Consider the following 21,363-nt stretch of genomic DNA (forward strand, 5'->3'; position numbering starts at 1 on the left):
TTGGGTGGCTACCACGTGGATTTGCAAGGGTCAGAACACATAAAAGAGACCCATTATTAATAATATTTGAATGAGAAGTACATAAAATTTATAGAGAATTTGAGTTGCCCTGGTAAAATCTTGAGGATTAATATACCTTTTAAAAATATTCTTTCTTTCTCTTAAAAATGAGGCAAAGTGAAGGAATTTTATTCTTGGTAATTTTAGGGCCAGCAGCTCTCACCTTTCTCAGAGAAAGGACCGTGTTTGCTGCGCAACGCCTCTCTTTGCTCAAGTAGGAGGCACAGCCCGTGTCTCTGTGTATTCAATCTTGCTCAGACAGTGCAAATATGTAGGGAAGGATGGACATCATAGACTGTGGCAATCATGAACTCACCATGAGTTACCGAAATTTGTCTCAGTCCCACTGTCAGATCAACTCATGCCCACTGGGTGTGTTTAGCAATGCAAACCAGGGAATTAGTATGCTTCCTGTGTAGGTGGGATGTTGAAATAAAACAGCCTCAATCCATTTGTCTTTACTTTGACTCCCTCTGCAGGGTAAATTGGGCTCAAAGTCCCCTTTCTGTCAATTACAACACATCAGCATTTTCAGATACAGTGTAACCCACTCAAGGATGTGGTTTTCCATCTACAGGTACCAATTTCTCACCCTGTGCACACCTAGTGCATGAGTCTGATAGATTTAAAATTAGGGTCCTCAGTTTCTTGTCTAAAGCTTTATGTGATGAGCCCAAATCAAAATTATGCAATTTTTTAGAAATTGTTGCAGGTAAAGGAATTAAACATTAATGTCTTCAGATGCCTGTGATGGTGTAATTTATAGCCTATTCTGCTTCAGTACTCTGTGTAATGCTCAGTCTCCCTAAAAAGTGTGAAAAATAACAGAAATACTTAAAAATCAAGTTTATGTCTTGGAATAGCATCTGGGCTCTTTGGATGGGAAAGACAAGGGGGCTGAGGATGTCATAAAAATGTACATGTGCAAGGAAAGTGTTATAATTAGCAACAAGGTACTATCACCCCACTGTCTGAGTTAACTTCCTCTCTGCACTCGATCAGAGTATTAGTGAGCATCTCAAATCTCTCTGCTGATGGTCAGACTGGAATTCACAACATTTTAATACAGCCCATGTTTGGAGAGTTTCGCAAAGAAAGAATTGTTAATGAGTAATCCTTGTCCATTAGGGCACTGAGCCAATAAACCCAAGCTTTGATTCATTGTGTTATCACTACAGGCTTCTGCTAAACATAAAAGAAAAACAAAACAAAAATGTTCTTATGCGAGAATCATTAGGATACTGAGTGCAGAACTGTCTTACATCCTGCCATCTGCAGTCTTCCAGAAAAGAACAGTAAGTAATAATTCCTTAAACTGATAGCTTCTTGCTGTTGTGTAGTATAAAAGTAATTTTATCACCTGAATTATTTAGTGGATGTTAATGGATTTTTGATCAGAAAAAAAAATTAAAGTGAAGAATAATGTAAGAAGACATTTCATCCACAAAACTGTCTTAACAGCGGGAATTGCCCTTGGGAAAAATGATAAGGTGAAAAATAAGGTCATGTTGAAATTTGTCTTTAGAAAGCTGGCTTCTGTGTGCCACTGGAACAGAAGGTGTCAGTTTGATATTGAGACTTTCTTGCAACAGCGCTATCTAGTTAATTGTGTGCATTAGCTTTGAATTTTTTTTCTCCTTTTAGAAACAGGAAATATTTTCAATGTTATTAATGGAAGAAGAGAGAAAAATCCAGAAAGGGAAAATTATATTTTTTTCATATAGTTTTTTCTTTCACAGTTCTGTGTACGGATTTCAGGTGCAGCTTCCAAAATTGAAGATTTTAGCACATATTTCACGTAACTAGGAAAAGTAAAAGGGGGTTTCAAATTTCAAGCGATTACTATTTGAATCCATTGGTACTTTTTTAAGAAAATGTAATTCTACTCTGAGTGTTCCTGCTACTCATTTATCTTCAGAAAACTATAACTGTGGCGGAACATATTTTGCTTTTGTTATTTTTATTGCTATTGCTTGTTATACAGAGAACCTAGAGACTGGGAATTATATTGTAATTGCACTAGTCTAAATGGCAGTCCAAAAACAAGTTAGAAATGGAGGGCTTGCAGGTTTTTCACATGAGACAAGAAAAAGATGAAATAGAAAGCAAGAAACACGCAAATGGTATTTAGGAGGTAATCCCAGGCAGAGTGAGAAGTTGGCCTCACTCTTTGAAGTCACTTAACCGCTTATAGAAATGTCATTGATATTTCTGATAGAGTTCTCAAGTCTACTTGGGACTCAGATACCTGGCTTTGCTTCAGAATTAAGAAGTAGGAATATTTTTTTCCCTGCGTTCTGTGTCTCTTTCCTGCTCTGATTTTAAACTCCATATTAAGAAATGTAACAGGAAATTTCAAATAAGCACAGTAATACTTGTCCTGACTCTGCTTCTCAAACTTGTTCGTATGGTTGTTCGCATTTTGCATCAGTTGCTGTGTAGTTGCCTGTAGTGCTGTGCTTGCCAAAATGACCTGAGAGCAGCAGGCTGGAATAGAGAACATGCATCTTCCTAATGCTTTCAGGTCCCTTTGATACACTTTAAAACAAACAGGTATGCAAATAAAATAGTTTATCAAACAAATGAGGCGCTGCATTAAATATTCTATGGAAAGGCTATGAGGCCACATCAAAAGCCTGTGAATGAGATGGGAATCTATCTTCCCATTTATGTTAACAATGTTTGGATTGGGCCATAGATTAATGATGTTACTGAAATTTCTCTTTGAGCAATAGGACGTCAGATGTGTGAAGAATAGGAAAATATTATAGGACAGATGGAAGGAAACGTACTTCACTAATATTCGTGAAAGCTTTTGCATGTGCTTTGATATATCTTCCTTTGCTGAGTAATTGAAATAGATTCAACCATTCTTCCGAAAGTAAGCCACAATTAGATCTGTCATGGAGCTTTTCTGATGATCAAATGTACTTTTACATTTACTTGAAAGTGTGGGGCCATGATGCTTTCATTTTCAGTGAAGTCAGTTGATTTAACTTTAATTATTTTAGTAAGAAACTTGGCTTTGCTGACACAGAAGCCAGGGAAAACTTTACTATTGACCATAGCAAGGTCAGGGTAGTGTGCAGATAAGAGGTCACAACAAATCTGAAACCTAGAGTTCAATTGTCTATACATACATATTTGTATACATCAATGAACATACACCCCATAAGAAATCTGAATAAATATGTATATACACCCATACAGTGGAAAAACAAGCCCCATGTATAATAATATACATGTAAATTTTCTTAAACATAGAACATGCAAAACACACATTGATTGTTCTGAAGTTAAACATAGAACATGCAAACACACATTGATTGTTCTGAAGTATGTTAAAGGTTACATGTAATAAATTTTTATGCAATTCTGAGCTCCTAACATGAAGTTGAAGACAATAATCTCATGCAGTTGAGCACATATTTTACTTTATACATACTGATCTCTATTTTCCTTTGCTGTATATTTTGGCCTATGAAATAAGCTCCAAAGGTGGTGGAGTAAATTGGTTTATTTAAAAAGTTAACTAAAAATTATTTGGAAAAAAAGAAGCTTTCTAATTTATCACATGCCTTTTCTTTTCTCTTGAAGGGCTCCTATTTTGAAGTGCAATATTGATTTCCTGTGCTTCTATTGCCTTTATTTCAGCTTTTACATGTCAGATGCTCTTTGGTTTTGTTGTTACCTCAGGATGGAATATCAATCCATTATAGTGACCTACATTATTTCCCAGAACTGAACAATGTGTAGAGTGAGTGTAGCTTCAATGCTCTGTACCATGTACCTAATGTGGGTCTTAGAGCTGGAAATCAGCACCTGCTGCTTTTAAATGCATTAATTATATGGATAAATCTAATTTAGACTAGATAGCTCACAGCAGGCTGTACTCAGGAGAAAATCAAAGCCAAATATCAATCAGTATTTAATGAAGAGTTTGGTGTTAGTGAAATTTACAGTACCAAAGCTAGGTGAATTGGAAAATATATTTCTGGCCTTTTTTATGGTTATCTTGTGCCATGCAGAAACCAAGAATATAGGAGTAATCTCCTCCATGAAATCTAGTAAATGGTCAACATAGCTGGATATATTAAATAAAATGAAGTATTAAAATGGTGGGAATTGTAAAATCATCATGAACATTTGGCTTGAACTGAATCCATCCAAACAAAAAATATATGTGGCAGGAGGCATAGAATTACAAAACCTGTAATGTCCTACAATAGCCCACATTATTACAAATATGTCCTCAAGATTCTTACTATCAACAAGGCAGTATTAATAACATGAGGGTTGGGTCTTTTTGTGTGTGTGTGCAAAGAATAATAGATTCTAAGGAGTCCATCTTGAGGTTAAAGAAGGGCATTTTACAATGATATGTTAAAAAATTGAATGTCCTCAAAGAAACAAGAAATAAGTTTATAGACATTGCAAAGAGGCTACAAAAGCACAATCACTTTATAAACCTTTAGAAACATAGCTTGCCCTCTTTCTTCTTTATTTGCAGCACAAGCTAGCAGGATGTATAATACAAAACTTACAAGCTAAGAATCTATGTATTGAAAGTCTGACCGTATACTGGCAGTAAATACTTTAAAATAGAATTCTTCTTGGGACTGTATTTAAAATATTTTGATATAAATTCCAACATTCCCTAAGAAGATAAATTCTAGGCTTAGTATGAACATACAGAAATTCACAATCCCAGTGCTGATGTTAGGTGTTGCTGTGTTAGGCCCTCAAACAGGGGCTGATGAGGAAACATGAGAAGTAGTACTAGCAATGGTGGACCAGTCTTCATGTCTGGCTGTGAGGAGAGCTGATCCTTCAAGGACCTCTAAGGGCTGCACTCCCATGGGCTGTAGGGAAGATATTAAAGGGCTGGGACATGAGGAGAGGGCGCTGATGGTCTCTCTTCTCTAGTCTTCAGCAAGAAAATCCAGAAAAATATTCATTAGCCCTCTGAAAATGCCTCATTTTGATGTTTTTCTTGCTGGCACTAAAATGGTCCTGACTGTGCTGCTGCCTTCCCCCATCAGGGAATACTTCTAATGGGCTGTAAGAGGAATCCCATTCTAACGATTTGTCTTGTGTATTTCAGGAGAAATCTGTCTGTCAGGAATTTTAAGACCTTAGAGCCATGAGAGTAGCCCCACATCTTGATTTCAGCAGATAACTTCCGTGGAAAATGAGGCAGGCAAGGCAATAAAATGGTTGGAAGTAAATGTGGACCTAGGGGGTGGCTGAGCTGGTTACCAAACCCCATCCAAGATACATGGAATTTTTCTGCTGTTGCAAAACTATGTTTCTGTGCTAGATTTGAGATTCTGTGTTTATATGTGATTTGCCACAAAAACCCTGTCTGGTCTGTGATACAAGTAGCTTTTGACATTTTTAAGTAAACTGTTTAAATTATCTGTGGGAGACATTTAAACTGCATCTGTCTAATTAGAGGACCTCTGTTTATGTTAAGAAAGAATTTAATGAATCCTTACAGACAAATCTGAATATAATTACAGCGTGTGCTTGTCACTCTCACAAGCTACTTCCCAGCCTGCTCAGCACTGGGGCCTCCTGCAGCATTCATGTTTTTATCAGATGACTTCATTCTCCTCAAGAAACATGCTGGGCCCTTACTGGGAAGTAGACTGTGCTACAACTCTCAAATGCCTTCAGTGAGTGGAAATGCAGCCCCAGGGACAGTCCCATGGTAATAAAACCAAATAAAGAATTAGGACAATAAAACAAAGGAAAACAGATTTGTGACAATTTTATACAGAATCCTTTTGGTGTCTATGTAAGCCCTTGTTGGAGCTCTATATTATCCCGTTGGTCCTGCCTCAAATGCACTCTGGAGTTGGCCCAGACTGCCCAGGTGAGCTGGGCAGGGGAGCCCCTTTCACACCTCTCCCAGCCTCCCCAAGGGAGAATTGTGGGGCTGCTTGAGACCACAGGAGATGGGTGGGTGATCCTGGGTATCAGAGCAAGGCTTGGCTTTCTGTGTTTGTCTCCATTTATCTTGTTCAGTAATTACTGAAGACACGATAAAGAGCTGGTCCTTAGAAGTTAAACTAAAGTGTCCCATCTGTGTTCTTCTGATCTAACCATAAACCTACGCTTTTTCAGTAAGTGGAAGAAATGAAATTATGAAAAATAATGCAAACTATTGGTATTGCATGGTAGGGGGGCTGGGCAGCATGCCCTCGGGAGATCAGGCCAGTGCTTCAGTCTGAATATTTGAATATATTTGGGCATGAACTCCTATTAATTTAAAACTAACAGAAAGAGGGCAACTAAAATATGCCACAGCACGGAAAAAACAAACAGGCTGTATGTAGTATTTTATGTAAAGGCTGAATTAGTTTTTGTAATTTCAAGACAATCTCTGTTACAGCAAATATTGAAACAACCTCCTGCATTCTTCTTTACACTAGGTACACAAAAGTTAGTTATCTTGTTTTAAATATTCTTTTTGCTTCACATATTTCAGGGTCTCTTTTCAACCTCCTGTTTAATCAGCAATATTCCTCCTGAACTGAAGTATAAATGGGATCTGAAATGAATTTAATAGGACATCATCAGCTAGCCACTGCTGATGGATTTCCTCTTGCTGAAGGTCCTCCTTTGTTTGGTAAGTCACCAAATTAGGTTGAAATAGAAAGCTGTCCTATACTCAGAAACCTAGAAGAAAATGGGCTGAAATTTCAAGTCAAGGATATTAGGCTGAAATGTGCCAACCTTCTGGAATCTTCAGTACTTATGAGAGGAATAGCAAACAATAGATCTGTGGTGTTAATGCAGTCTTGCACGCTATTGCTCTCATTACTGCTCAGAGCAGAACCTGTAGGTTGTTTTTGTGACACTCTTCTAATACTTGAGGTCATTTGACAAAAACAGACCTTTGTATGGAGGCTGGATGTTACCTTCATGAGAGTCACTTAAATCAAGCTGAGCAAATATATTTCCAGTTAATCTGTAATGAAATTATAGTGCAATGTATTTGCATTACCATATTATGAAAATATATGAAAGCAATTTCACCTAAATTAAAATCTCTGTCTTATTAAGACCATTAAAAACTTATCCTATTAACTTCAGTGCACAAGAAAATTTATAAAGCAGCCTGGAAAATTCTCCTTGCTCCAGTTTCACTGAATTTTTCAAGGCTAAGCACGAGTTTGTTAATGAGTAAAAAATTTTTGGTCAATATTTTATAAGCATGGGCAAGCTGTTTTCTGACATATGTACTGCTAAGAAAAAAAGAAAAAAAGAGAATTGTAAATTTTTTAGCCTTTCATTTGACAAGAGTGTGGGTCCTTCATTGGGTAATTTATGATGCATTGAGGGCCTCACACACAATACAAACCCCCACAAAATGCTGCAACATTTCAGAAGTTTGCAGTCCAAATAAGACCAGAATTCTGCCTTTTTGAGTGCTGGAAAAACTGAACACATTCCAGTTTCATCTGTCTGAAACAAGGGTAGTGCCTGGGCCCTGGAAGGAAGGACTGGCACCCAGAACCCCTCCATCTGCAGAGCTCCTAGAAGTCAGGACCATCTCTACAAGTCAGACCATACAATTAAACTAGAGCATTATCACTAATGGTAACGTCACCCCATTATTGTGTGTTACTGGTTTTTATCCCTCCTTGTTTTGGAGTTTGGTTGGAGAAATGTTTTGGAGTTGTCAAAAAAATAGTATGCTAACAGCTAAACAACTCCTTTGCTACCTCTTAATTCCAATGTCAGGCCATGATTTACAGAAAGGAGAATGATGTTCAAATCTAGGGTGCCAAATTTCATTTTCAGTCATCTTTCAAAACTCTAGCATACTCAAGCTGCTTCAGATTTTTGTCAAGAAATTTCCCTCCAATATCTATTTTTTTCTTAATTATTTCATTAATTACAAGGAGTGATTATAAAGTTGCTTGAAAATACAAGGAAGAATATTAATATAAAATACTTGCCCTCCACAGGGTGATCTTACTTACAAATTGTGAAGCTTTCAGAAAAGGGATTGTGTCTCTCATTAAAGGTGTTCAGAGCTTAGCACAGTGGAGATTTAATCCAAACTGACATTTCTGTAACAGAAAGAAATAAGGAGTTGAATCAGGATTCCCATTAGGAAAAAAACTTAGCACTCCTGCTGTGTTTCACTTAAGCTGACTTTTGTTTTGTGGGGTGTCACTCAATATGGTGTCTTTTTTACTTTTATAGCTGAAAAAAAACTATCAGAAATAATATGCAACTGAGTGCACAGAGAAAGTTACTCATTGTGCAAATATGATTCCATCTGCAAAACATATGCAGGAAATGGCTTTGCCTCTCAATTCTTTATCTTTGTAAATTATTTGCAATTTTTGACATTCCATTTTGGCAGGAAGTGACTTATGGACCCCAGAAAACAGAATGGAAGCTTTTCTTTTAGATGGTCCTTATAATGCATGTTTCTTTTTGGTCTTCTCATACACTGCAGCTCACAAGTTAAAAATTTTTGGCTTACAGACATTACCCTCTATACAACCAGTCTCCTTTATTCAAAGATGCACACTCACATTCTGTAAAATAACCCTGGATACACATTTTATTTTCACCATGCTTTATTCAGTCTACAGGGAGAGTGTTCTTAGACCTTCAGAAGCAAATCTAATTGCTTCTCCAAACATAAGCTCCAGGTTCAGGTCTTTCAAAAAGAAATGTTGTCAATTCTGAGTTGCCTGTGCTTTGAGCCACATCACCATAAAAATTCCAGGGTAATTCTACATCCTTAGCTTCAAGATTTCTAGATGCAGCAGGTTCCAGAAAAAAAACAAACTTCTCTTCCTTTCAGTAGATGAAAATTGTACGCTGCCATTTTAAGAGTATATGTCTAAGGTAAAGTATCGCTGTATGTCATTGGAGTTAGTGTGTTTTAACCATAGTTTTTCATTTCTGAAGTTATGAGTCCTGGGAAAAAGGCCTCAAAATGCAAATGAGAAAGGATCTTTAACCTAGTTAAAGTCAGGGTCCTTCCCTTCCACCCTGTCTTCCTGCAAAAAAGCTTTTCTTTTTCTAACTCTCTACTCAGGTGATTCCGAAAGGTTACATATTTGTGTGGTATCTGACATATATACAATATGTGACTCAAACTGTCATTTCTATAAGTAAGTAGCTAGCTATTTTCTGTGAAAGCACCTTATATAGAAGTTGCTAGTATGCATGATACTAAGTGTAAAACTTCAGATATAGAACCTGAATTATTTCTAAGAACCTGGAAAGAAAATCAACTGCTTAGTTGGAATGAAGACCTATTTCAATTATTGTATTTCAAGTATTCTTTAATGGCCTGAAAATGTGTTGTTGTAATGTAACATTAACATATAACAAGATAAGAAATGAGAGCCTCGCTGTATATGTCCCTAGCTGGGAAATAAGTTTTTGGGGGGAATGAACACTCTTAAAGCTGCATGGAATAGGATTAGGAACAATAAGGGGAAAAAATGACATGTAACAAAGGGGAGAAGAAGGCAATATATCTAAACTTCATAACGAAAGAACAACAAATGCCATTGAAAAACCTAAGAGGAGCTTAAAAGACTGACTCCTTTTATGTAAATCTGCATTTTTTCTTCTTTTTTTTTTTTCTTGGCTTGGTTTGGTTTGGTTTGTGGTAATTTGGGTTTTTTTAGTTGTTGTTATTGTTTTGTTGGAGGTTTTGGGGTTTTTTTGTTTGTTTGGATTTTTTTTGGTGTATTTTTAAAAATAAATAATAGTAATAAACAAGTTAGTAGGGTCAAGTGTCCAAACTGATTAAACAGCTTCAAGATCATAAGATATGTTAAATAACATCTTGTCTTTGGCACCACCTGGCAGTTGATGCAACATCTGGTTTCATCCCTGCAGAGAAAATAATTAAGCTTTTAACTGACCCCCAAATCAAAAAGAAACAAACCAGCACAAATTAAAACAGAAAACATTGGATGCATAATAATTATTAAGAGAGCCAAACCAAACAGTGGCAATGTGAGTAAAAAAATTTAATGAGCTGGACAGATTGGATGTGGCTTTCAGCAACCTGCTTACAAGGAAGGTGTCCCTTCCTATTTCAGGGTTTGGAACTAGATGATCTTTAAGGTCCCTTCCAGCCCAAACCATTCTGTCTTGTCATGCAGGTGTGTCCAGTATGGTCTGAGCACTTTGGCCTTTTTTTGAGAATGCAGCATTTCTCCACTTGAAAAACCTGCCTCCTGTGATACTGGCGTGGTTAATTTATTGCACAGAACCACCTGACCTTACCAAATATTTATTGATACAAAATTTGGTTGTAACTAAACCAGAATAGGTACAAAAATACAATGGCTAGGCTACTTAGAGGCATACCCTCAAACTGGTAGCCAAATTTTATCCAGGTAAATCCACACTGGAAACAGACATTGTTTCCTGCATCTACAAACAAGCTGCTCGCAATGAAGTTAATTAGTAAACTATATAACCTCTGGTCTGTGTCACTCCTTTCTAATCTTAAAGAAAGTTCTCACGGTGAACAGGACACAGACAAAGCAGAATTAAGAAGTTTCATATACAGGTAAACTTTATCAGGTAAAAAAGGAAAAAGATGGAAACAAGGACTGTGGCACCTTAAGGAGAGTATTTTTCGTCAAGAAATGGTCAGACTGAACACAGCCTGAGGTAGGATATTGCCATATTCTCCCTTGGATATTTTCGTTATCTATGCTTGCACTCTTCCTTGAAATTGTAGGATGCTACTAGGCTTTTTACACCAAAAGATACACAACAATTTAAAGGATATGCAAATAATTTGTTTGGAATTAAACCAGGATTTTGATAATGTATGCCATGGTTTCCGAATTACTTAATTCTGATTATTGTTATTTTATTATGTTCCTTCATGGATAATGAAGGAGAGCCTGGGGTTCATATCTTAAACCTGCTTAGACTTCAGTTCCCTTTGTTGAACTTTATGTTAGTGGAACAATAACTCTTACATTAAAATGTGATCTCATTGTAATTTCTGCAATATTCTGCATAAAATCACATTTAGCTTGCACAAAATCTCTGTATCATTCTGCAAACTGAAAACAATTTCTTTATTTCTGCAAGGATTATTTCTACAAGTCAAATATTTTTTGAAGTTTCTTGTATTCTGTGTAAAATTTAAAGTAACAGAAGTAAAACTGTTCAATAAGTTTCAGTCACAAGTAGAAAAAATATTTGTAAAACAATGATCACATGCATGTGAAGGTTTCACTTTGTTTTTAGCAAGCTTTCAATATTTTGTATAAGGTTTTAATTGAAAAACACTTATTTACAAAATAAAAAATTTGAAAACAGAAAATTTGCAGACGTAACTCAACTTTTATGTGTGCTTAAATAGTCTTTCCTTAAAAATCTGAAAGGTATCCTTCCAAAAGGAAAAAGAGATAAATGGTTCAAAATATTTAAGACCACACAAACAAAATGTCAGCGTAGTCCAATGAGCTCATTTCTGATATCACTTTAGCTGCTTATACTACTGCAACTGCCATGATTTTACTGGGCTGCTCATGCTTTAGTTTCATGAGACCAGTCCATCCCAGACCTCTATTAATATATATATATATATATCTGGAGAAAAGCTTGTGTACTTTACACTTGGTAAGATAAGACTACTTTTCTTTTGTGATAAAAAATTATTTGGTCCAGACTCTCAGGTACAGGTCTACAGGTATGTCATGCTCAGGTCTATTTAAGATAAACCAAAATAAAACCAAACAAAAATCCCTCAAAACTTCAAGCTAAAGTGGGCAAGCCTACATAGTTGCAAGAAAATTGTCTTCAAAAATCATACTGATCTTAGAGCAATTCCCAGATTTAAGCAGTGAGTCTTATGTAGTTTTAGTTTTAGTGAGTTTTATCTAGAACAAGACCATATTCTCTCAGTCTCTCTCAAACTTGTTTGGTTTTCCCTTCCATTACTCTGAGAATGGACTCAGTTCAGCTAAATTGTTTAATGATGTGTCTGATGGAAGGAAAAAGGAGGTGATATGGGCTGTTCGGCTTTTTGTTTGGCATTTTTCCCCTTTATTTACCTTAATTAAGACTCTTTTTTTGGTTCATTGGTTTTTGTGTTGTTGTTTGGTTAATTGGTTGGTTTTTGGGTTTTTTGTGGTTTTTTTTTTCTTTTTTTTTTTTTTGTTTCCTGTGGAAGCAGAGTAGAATTAATGTTTGGGAAGATTTTTCTAAACATACTTGTAACCAAATGTCTCTACAGTTGTTTAAATAAACCCCCAGTATTGTCTCAGGATGTGCTGCAGTCCTTTAATAGCTCTGAGTTTTTTAACAAGTGCTGATATTTTGTTCTGTGGAAGGAATGTTGCCTTCTCTTCTTGCTGTTTCAGAGGCCCAAGCAGTTCGAGAGGCTGGTATACAGCTTTTGTGGAGTTTCCTGTGTATGGTAGAAAGCTAAAAATGAACAGTTTCTTCCTTTTCATTTTTGGATTGTCCCACTTTCTTTTAGCAAACTCAACTAATTACCAACATTCAAGCAAATTAAATTGAATTATGAATGAATTACATTCAAGCAAATGAAAACTTAGGTTTCCACAGTGAAATTATTCTTTTCCAAAGAGAGACTGAATGATTGTGTACCCCACAATTAACCCTAGCTTTGGTACCTGATGTACCTTGACCAGTCTTCATGAGCAGCAGTCTCAATAGATGGTAAATACAGCTAATATACCACTCATTAAACCTATACTGTATATGAAATCTTTGCTGTCCTCACCCTTCACTTGTTTTGTCACTGCTGTTGCTGGCAGGTATCAGTGACAGCTTGCATCTGATGCATCAAGCTGAAGCATCATTTCTAGGCTCTTTCATGGAGTCTCCAGATGCCCTCTGTGTGTCCATACTCTGTTTAAATGGTATAACCTTGGCTGTGGGGAGTGACTTCTGCTACTTTGCTACTGTCACTGTAGCGCTTGGTGCCCTGGCCTCCTCCAAAGCAATGAAATGCAACCAAAATTAAACTAATTGCTGGTAAAAAAGGGCACTGTTATTCTTATTTGGTTTTGTGTCACATTTTTCCAGATACACATCTCACTACTTATTCTGGAACTGGTACCTCAACACTTGTTATTGGCAAATAATGTGCTGTGAGCAATAATAGAGCGACCACACAAACCCAAAACACTCACATGGTTTCTGCAGCATGGTAAAATAGGAAGGTCAGAAACTGAAGAGTGAGTGTGAGATCTTGAAAGTGAAAAAGCCAGTATAATTAAAAGGTTCGTTTCTGGCACTAACTGAAGTGAGACAAAGGAGAAGGAAGGATCCCCCAGGACAGATTTTAATTATCTTTGTCATTACAAATATTCCCTCTTCTTAACTGTTGGCATTTCTTCATTGTTTTTGATTCCTCAGAAAAGAAGGACACTTGTCCGGGACCAATTTTATGTCAGCAAAAATGATTTTGGAGTTCTTCTGAAGTATTGTTAAGTGATGGCCATCAATGAGCATTAATCTATGATTTCCTTGTAAATACTGCTGTTGATTCAAATAAAACTGGACTGGTCATCTTCCTGGAAATATGTGCTATTTTTCTCAGACTCTTCTTGGAACTATTGAAGGAATTGAGTCAGAGTTTTCATGAAACAGCAAGATGTGGCTCTGTCCAACAGAAAATAAGAAATAGTTTGCAAATAACTTTTGAATTCAGATTTTCAGTTGTTTGATGTGGACTTGATTTTACCTACACCATCCAGGGACTGCTAGATGTTGTTGTGCTTGGAGTACAGAAAAGAAATGAGGGTTCAGTTGTCTGCCATTTTAAATATGCTAGTTAATAAACAAAGCTATGGTAGCCTCCTGATACTGTGCTGATCCCGACAGGAAAGGTTGTCACTCCTTGTGCCACTGCCAGGTCTGTTGCTGGCTCGGAGGTGACTAATACTGGCTTACAGAGGTGCTTCCCATGAGAGCCTCACAGCTGCACTGAGTGGTACAGGCTTGTAGGGGCTGGGGACTGGGCTGCAGAGCCTGGCTGGCCACTTGAGGCTGGATGGGGAGAAGGTTTCCTTTCACCACTTACCTTAGGAATATCTTTCTTGTTCTTTCCTGGTAACCTCACCTTCCTATTTCAAAGAAGAAAACTTTCCTGTTATCTTCTCAAACTTATTTCATGTTTTCAGTCTTCAAATTAAGCCTCACCCTTGTCATTTTTCGCTAGTGCAGTTTTTGTCTGTCATGATGTATTTATTCAGAATTAATACAAATTAACATGACTCAACCATCATGTTAATTTGTATTAATTCTGAATTGGATTTCTTCCCTTCTGCTTTTAGGCCTAATTTGGGTTGTTAACTTCTTTGGGGTGGGGTTGCTCTTTCTTGTAAACTGAACAATTATATGATTACCTGCACAATACTTTTTAGGAATTTTTAAATATAACTGCCAGTGCCGGACATTTCCACCAATTATAAAGGAGTGTCTGAGAATGAATAAATTATTTTTAAAATGTCTTGCAGTGTATTTGTGTAGCAAATCTGAGTTTAGATGATACAGTCTTTGTGTTTGTGCCTGGCTTTTGAGATAGATGTCTGGAAGTGGAATCTTCTCTGATAACTACAATTTCATGGTAGTAACAGAAACTGATTTTGCATTATTATTTTCCAGGTGTTCTTTCAGAACCAATGAATTCTCCAGTTCAAGAGCCAGATGTGTCACCTTATGCACAGTACAACAGTGTGTCATTTCCCCAAGTTCAGCCTCAGATCTCATCGCCACCTTATTACTCCAACCTAGGCTTCTACCCTCCGCAGCATGAGGAATGGTACTCCCCTGGGATGTATGAACTCAGGAGGTTACCCTCAGAGACCTTTTTCACAAGGGAGACAGAGATAATAGATATCCCTGCAGCCAAAAAGCCTCGACTGGGTCACTCCACAGGAAGGGTGAAAGGAGAAGAGCTCTGTGTGGTCTGCGGTGACAAAGCCTCTGGGTATCACTATAATGCCCTTACTTGTGAAGGATGCAAAGGTAGGGTGAAAGCAATTCAGCTAAAGCAGAGCAGTTTCTTGGGAATTTTGGGTTTGGTTTTTCTGTTGTTTTTTTGTTTGTTTTTTGTTTGTTTGTTTGTTTTACTTTTCTTGTTAATTTTATCCAAATCATTAAACATATTAGAGACTTGCATTTAGATCCTGTGTACCCTGTTCTGTATTTCTCCCAAGGCAGGCTGGCAGTGTTTTCTACCCTTGTCCTGTGGTTATACAGCACAATGGGCCAACCTACAGTTCTTGAGCACTGTTTGCTTTTGGTGAACTGCAAAATGTCATTTTGCTTTTTGGTGGACAGCTTTCTGTGGAGTCTGGCAGCCTGGCTCTGCTCTCTGTGGAAGCTGTTCATGCCATTCCCTGCCTGTGGAAAGAACATGCCCGTGGACGCCCCTGGGAGCTGAGTGTTAGGCTGCCCTAGAAAATAGCTAAAACCAGCCCAAGTGCCTCATGTAGTGTGCATTGAAGGGAAGTAAAAGCTGTCAGCCCCCACCTGCAGGCTGTTCCCAGGGATTCTCTTTTCCCCAGCTCCAGAACGATATGATGGGTGTCTTCATGTTTGTGAAATTAAAGTATTTATGGTTCTTGACTTTCTCCTAAGAGTAGCTCCTATCTCTAAGGAGGGAGCTTCTTCAGGAAGAAAGTTGTATCTGTAGGACAAATATCCTGTTTCTTAGAAGAATATGATTCACATGTTGTTATCAGGATAAATGTTATGTAGAAAATCATTGCTGTTATGGTAAACATGATTGTCAGATATTTTAGCAGAGGGGGACAAGAGGTTATGTCAACTATCATACCTGAACAGGTATAATATATCTGTGACAGGGCTGAGGTACATTATGGCCAGAAAAATAGTGCCCCATTTTTTCATCCTGTTCTGTGAATATTTCAATAACATTTCTGTTTTATGGATAAATATTAACTCATGGTCACTACCAAATTACTAAAATATCTTAATATGGAATTAACTGTTATAGAGAGTGGATCTGGACCTAATTGTGGGGCTTTTTCTTTATCTATCACAAAATCATTTGTGAGGAAAATACAGACCACAATAGTTAAGTACTCGAAATATGAATACAGTCAAGGCTCACACAGTTTATCTCAAGAAATCCAATAATTAAGAGATGTCTTTCTGTTGTTTGAGTAAATAGTCTCCAAGTCAAAACCTGTGAATTAATTTTTATTAATTCTGTCATTATGAAGCAGGTTAAACTCAATTTTGATATGACAATTCCAAGTAATGACATTTTAATTCTGTTGGTAAGATGTTCCTCCTCTTTATTAACTGCAGTATTAAATGTGTGAGAAACATTTCCAAGACTTAAAATTACAAACTTTGAAATCTGTATATAATGTTTCTAGAAGAGAGTTTAAAGCTATCAGGTAAATATTCAGACTAAAGCCCATGGTGAAAGGAAAAGTGCATCCACTTTCCTACTGCTTCAGTTCTGAATCACTCTATGTAACCATAATTTTACTGTTTTATTGGGATGATCTATTTTATGTCTTTGCTCTGTTTCATGACTGCAACATCAGTTACAAAGAATAGTACCCTTGATCAAACATAGTAAAAGTTGAATTACTTGAAGATAAAGGATTCTGTTTCTACAATGAATTTTAAAGGTGACTAAAGTACCAGATGATTCAGTGAAGAGATGTGCTGAGGACAGTAATTCTTTCTGACAAGCAAAGCAGACACTATGTTTTCTAGATCTCTTGATCATTCTTGTTATCTGTGGAGTTTTTCACTTGGGTATACATTACCTTCAAAGCATGGAGACCAAAATTAGGCTCGGCACTTCAGTTGTGCTCTTATCAGTGCAGAATAATAACTACCTCACGTGTCTGTGTCGTGAACCTCAGTATGAGATTATCCCTTCTTTTGGCAACAAGACTGCTAATTCATGATCAATGTGTGTCCAAAATAATATGCAGGTCCCTTTCCGTAGGACTAGTGCTCACCTTGCAGCACCTCTGCTCCATTGATGCAGTGGATGTTCTTAGTCAAACAAAGAAGCTTTGCACATATTTTTATGAGATTCAATCCTCTGTGATGAATATATTAGGGGTTTTTTATTATTAATTCTTTCATGGGTAATGCATTCAGCAACACTTTCCATTCTCTTTGGTTTTCTTTCTTAGGCAGATGGAACAATATTCGGATCTTATCTATAGTCCTCATGAGACTATTCATTTGAAGATATTGGCAGGACTATATACACTAATATAAATATAAATATATATATTTCTTAATACATTACCATCCATTAACAAATATATATGAACTATTTCATTAGTATTTTACATAATATTTACAGCACAAGGAGCAATACACTGTGTTTAAACTTGCTACTGTGGAGACCATTTCTGAAACAATCTTTGCAGACTGACATCAAACACATTCTGGTACAGCCTCAGCCTGGGTAGTTAAGGGCCATTGCTAGGTGGTACAGAACAAGTGTGACATAATGTTGTGCTTGTTTAATTAAGCCACAGAATAAGTTCTGTTGAAACAAAATGCACCTATCTTTGAGATGTCCTTCAACCTCAGCCTTTCTGACTCTATGAAAAGCTGGTTACAGATCCCCTCCATGCAAGTTTGCAGTAGGAGTTTTTGCAGTATTCAAACCACTCCTGTGCTGCTTGATGTGTCTCACACCAGACTAGAATTCTTGCCAAAAAGGGTCCCTCTTTAATCTTCTCCTCACATTAACACCCACTGTGGGGTCATGGGGCAAAGGAACGCTGCCGGAAGATGTCTTGATAGCCTGACAGGGCAGAGCAGGTACTTTGTTGGCAATTGTGAATTTCAAAAACTTTTACATTTAAAACCCATCAAGATGCAAAACAGAGATACTTCCAAAGCTTTCATCTAATCTTTTTACAGCTGCCCTCCTTCAACATTCATAATTTCCATGAGGAAAAAAATCAGCATCAGTAACACTGGAGCAGCTCTACCATAATTAATCATATTCATGACTATCTGAGAACAAAGCAAATTCAACACTTCCAGCCAACATGAGCTTTTTGTAATTTGGCGAGATCAGATGAAAATTTGACAGTGCCAGAAAAAACTTCAGCTTTTGGGGTTACTAACCCTTTGTTAGTTTAACATATGTTTTTTCAGACTTACCTTTAAATTTTAGTAAAACTCCTCTTGTTATAGAAAATCACATTTCCAGCAGTGTAAGTTCATTTTGAATTAGTAGTGAATAATATGCAGTCATATTTAATTAATACCAAGAGCTAATTTCAAAATTAGCTATGAAGAAGTCTGTTCAAAAAGACAATGATTCAAGAGTCAGAAAACTGAAGCAAGTATAGGGTTAAAATTAGTGTTTGTCAAAAAGAAAAAAAATTATTTTGCTTTTCATTTCAGATAATTTCACTTTTCCAAAACTTTAATTTTCAAGAGAAAGTATTTGACTGCTTGAATCTTGCTGGTTCCTAGATTTTTCATCCATGTTTTTGCCTTTTTCTTTCTTGTACATCTTAAAAAAATTATTTATCAAAATGTTTTCCTTTCTTTCATCATGAAGTAGTAAATCCCCACCTTGTGAATAGATTGAGTGATAAATTCATCAATCAGTCTTAGAATATTTTAAATATTTGTGCAGAGCTTTTCAATATTTACCACTAATTAATGTATCATAAACTATGGGATTTAAAATTTACAAATTAAATAATAAATTATATAAAGCAGATGCAGTTGCCTTTAACTGACAGCAAGAATTTGCAGCTTAAATCCAGGCTTTTTTCCCCCTTCCTTGACCAGTAAATGGTAATTTATTAAAACCATGTGAGTGATGAATAAAAATAATGCCTGGGGCTTCTGGAGGCTCTAAGTAATCTGCATGTCAAAAGAGGCTGATGTCAGTCAACTGTATTTGTTTGAAGAACAGCCAATAAAACAGACACCATGGAAGAGATTTCAAGCAGGAATTACTGAAGATTCAGAGAAATGCCAGATTATTTGTGACCAGGTAGTGGAATTCTTTTACTGGTTGCTACACACTGGTGCTTGGAAGTGATTAGGCAACTATAAAACCATGGGGCAGATTCGGGAAATTGCCATCTGACAATGCACAATTCTTCAAACACACAGACAATTCTTCAGATTCACAACCAAATGTGCTCTATGATTTGATTATGGGAGACTGGCTCTTATCTGGGCTCTCTTTTAATGCATTAGAGTGTCAGGCTGGAAAACAATAGTTTTATTATGCCAAGCAGTGGTGATAAAAAAACAAAAGCTTTTTGAATAGCTCTGGTTAATATAAATGTGCACAGAGCTCTAGTTTGAAGTACAGTATAAATCAGTGATGGGGCAGCAGAAGTTCTCAGGAGTTTATTTCAGAAACACGGGGAGGAAAACTGATTCCCACTGTAGCTGATGCTAAATAGTCTCTGCTATGTGAAGGGCAATGTAAGACGATTATAATGGCACAGTGACGAACACTAAAAATGCAGAAAATATTGCTTGCAAAGATTCTGTTGCTTTGTGATGACCCTTATTTAATCACATTTATTATGTTGTGTACCCTATGTTTTGCCCACAGTGCTGCTCTCACAGATGGGCAGCAGCCAAATAGGAGATTTGGACAGACTTAGGAAAGGTCCTCTCAATTTCTTGTATCAGTTGCTGTTTGCAGTGGTTACTGTGCAATTTTTGAGTGCGTCCAGTGAAGATACCGGTAGAACTGCCTGTGTGTGTGAAATTAGGTGACTACTTAACTCCTCAAGTGGACCGTACTTACTGAATAAGGCTGGAGTATCTTGTAAACGGGGGCAGAGGCCACATGTATAATAATATAATATAATAAACAGATACAGTGCAGCTTCCTTGCTAAACGAGGGTGGGTGAGCAGACCAGTATATGGAGCTTCTGTTGCTCCCAAGAGCTCCGGGAAGGGTGAAGAGTTACTCAGCTCTCTTTCTGTACATTCTGTACCTCAAGAGACTTAACAGACTCACATTTTTTTTCACTGGCTATTTGTATGGTATCACCCTATGGCTCTAGCGCTGCTGCTTAACCTGCTACTAGCAGGTTTCAGATTTAGGTATGAATTTTCTTTCATCTATGTCACTGCTGTTTTGTGCAGGATTCTTCAGAAGAAGCATCACAAAAAATGCAGTATATAAATGCAAAAATGGAGGCAACTGTGAGATGGACATGTACATGAGGAGAAAATGCCAGGAGTGCCGTCTAAGGAAATGCAAGCAGATGGGCATGTTGGCTGAATGTATGTATACAGGTATTTGCATCATCCAGTCAGAGTGTGCGCTAAATACTATATTTCCTTGAGTGATCTGGTTTTGACAATAAAGTTATAAAAGGTGTCATTTGGCAGGTGGAAGGTGTATGAAAGGAGATGGATGCTGTGCCTGTACATCAAAGCCTGTTGAAAGACAAATGCACTTTTAAGCAATGGGATTTAATTGGTGGTCAGGGATGTGAGGGCATAGGAGCTGAGCAAACAGCAGTGAAGGCCAGTCCTGCACTGGATGACAGCTATTAGTCTGCTCGAGTGGGAAAGAGCAGGGGAAGTGGGCGTATGGGACACTCCCCAGGAGTCAGGGGTTTGCAGTGTTATGGAAGCCAGAGCAGGAAAGTCCTGGTGCTTTTATTTCCTCCTCTTTCTGGGGCTCCCTCAGTCAAGTTCTTGTGGGCCAGGTCCAAGTTTTGGCACATACACAATGCCATTTTCAAGAAAAGAGCTGGAGTGTCACTAGCAGGAAGTTTCTGTGGACTTGCCAAATCTATGTTCCCAGACCTCACCCAGCAATCAGGCAAAGCTGGGTAAGGGCTGGCCCTTTTTTATAGTCCTATTAGCTTTTCTCATGGTGCTATAGATTTTCCTGCCTTGCACGTAGGCACATAGGTAGAACTCAGACATATAGGTCTCTAAATATGAAGAAAAATATTCTATTCAGACAATTTACAAACTTTATTGAGCTTCAAACTGGATAACTTAGAACAATGGGGATACTGGAGTGCAACTTTGAACATGTTTAAAGCTCCTCTTTGAGTTATTGCACTATTTTTGTAAGCCTGCTCCTGAAAATGCTCTGTAAACATCTGCTCTTTTGCCTTCCATGAATAGGACTACAATTTATTCTTCTTGATGGCTCCAGTCACTTTAGCATAAACGTATGTATGAAATCAATTTAGGTTCATACAGGAAATTAATCTACTTGGAAATTTTAATATATTTCTATCCTTCAATCTGATCAGAAGATGCTATAGTAACTGTTGGTTATGTGA

At 37.2% G+C, this 21,363-nt stretch overlaps 1 protein-coding gene across 3 annotated transcripts in view; it reads left to right on the forward strand.

The window, feature by feature from the left end:
- The first annotated feature begins 1,127 nt into the window (after positions 1–1,127).
- Positions 1,128–21,363, forward strand: part of NR1H4 (nuclear receptor subfamily 1 group H member 4) — a 35,942-nt gene continuing 15,706 nt past the window's right edge. The window contains exons 1-4 of one of the 3 annotated variants that reach the window (XM_030262327.4): positions 1,128–1,355; positions 6,554–6,694; positions 14,716–15,078; positions 20,201–20,353. In XM_030262327.4, coding sequence (XP_030118187.1) covers positions 6,610–6,694; positions 14,716–15,078; positions 20,201–20,353 — 601 coding nt within the window. In that variant the 5' untranslated portion in view covers positions 1,128–1,355; positions 6,554–6,609. Of the gene's footprint in view, positions 1,356–6,553; positions 6,695–10,573; positions 10,732–14,715; positions 15,079–20,200; positions 20,354–21,363 lie in introns of those variants that run through there. The other 2 variants (XM_002191581.7, XM_072923262.1) reach the window with 2 other exon arrangements.

This window comes from Taeniopygia guttata, chromosome 1A (genome assembly GCF_048771995.1).
Source record: "Taeniopygia guttata chromosome 1A, bTaeGut7.mat, whole genome shotgun sequence".
NCBI lineage: Eukaryota > Metazoa > Chordata > Aves > Passeriformes > Estrildidae > Taeniopygia > Taeniopygia guttata.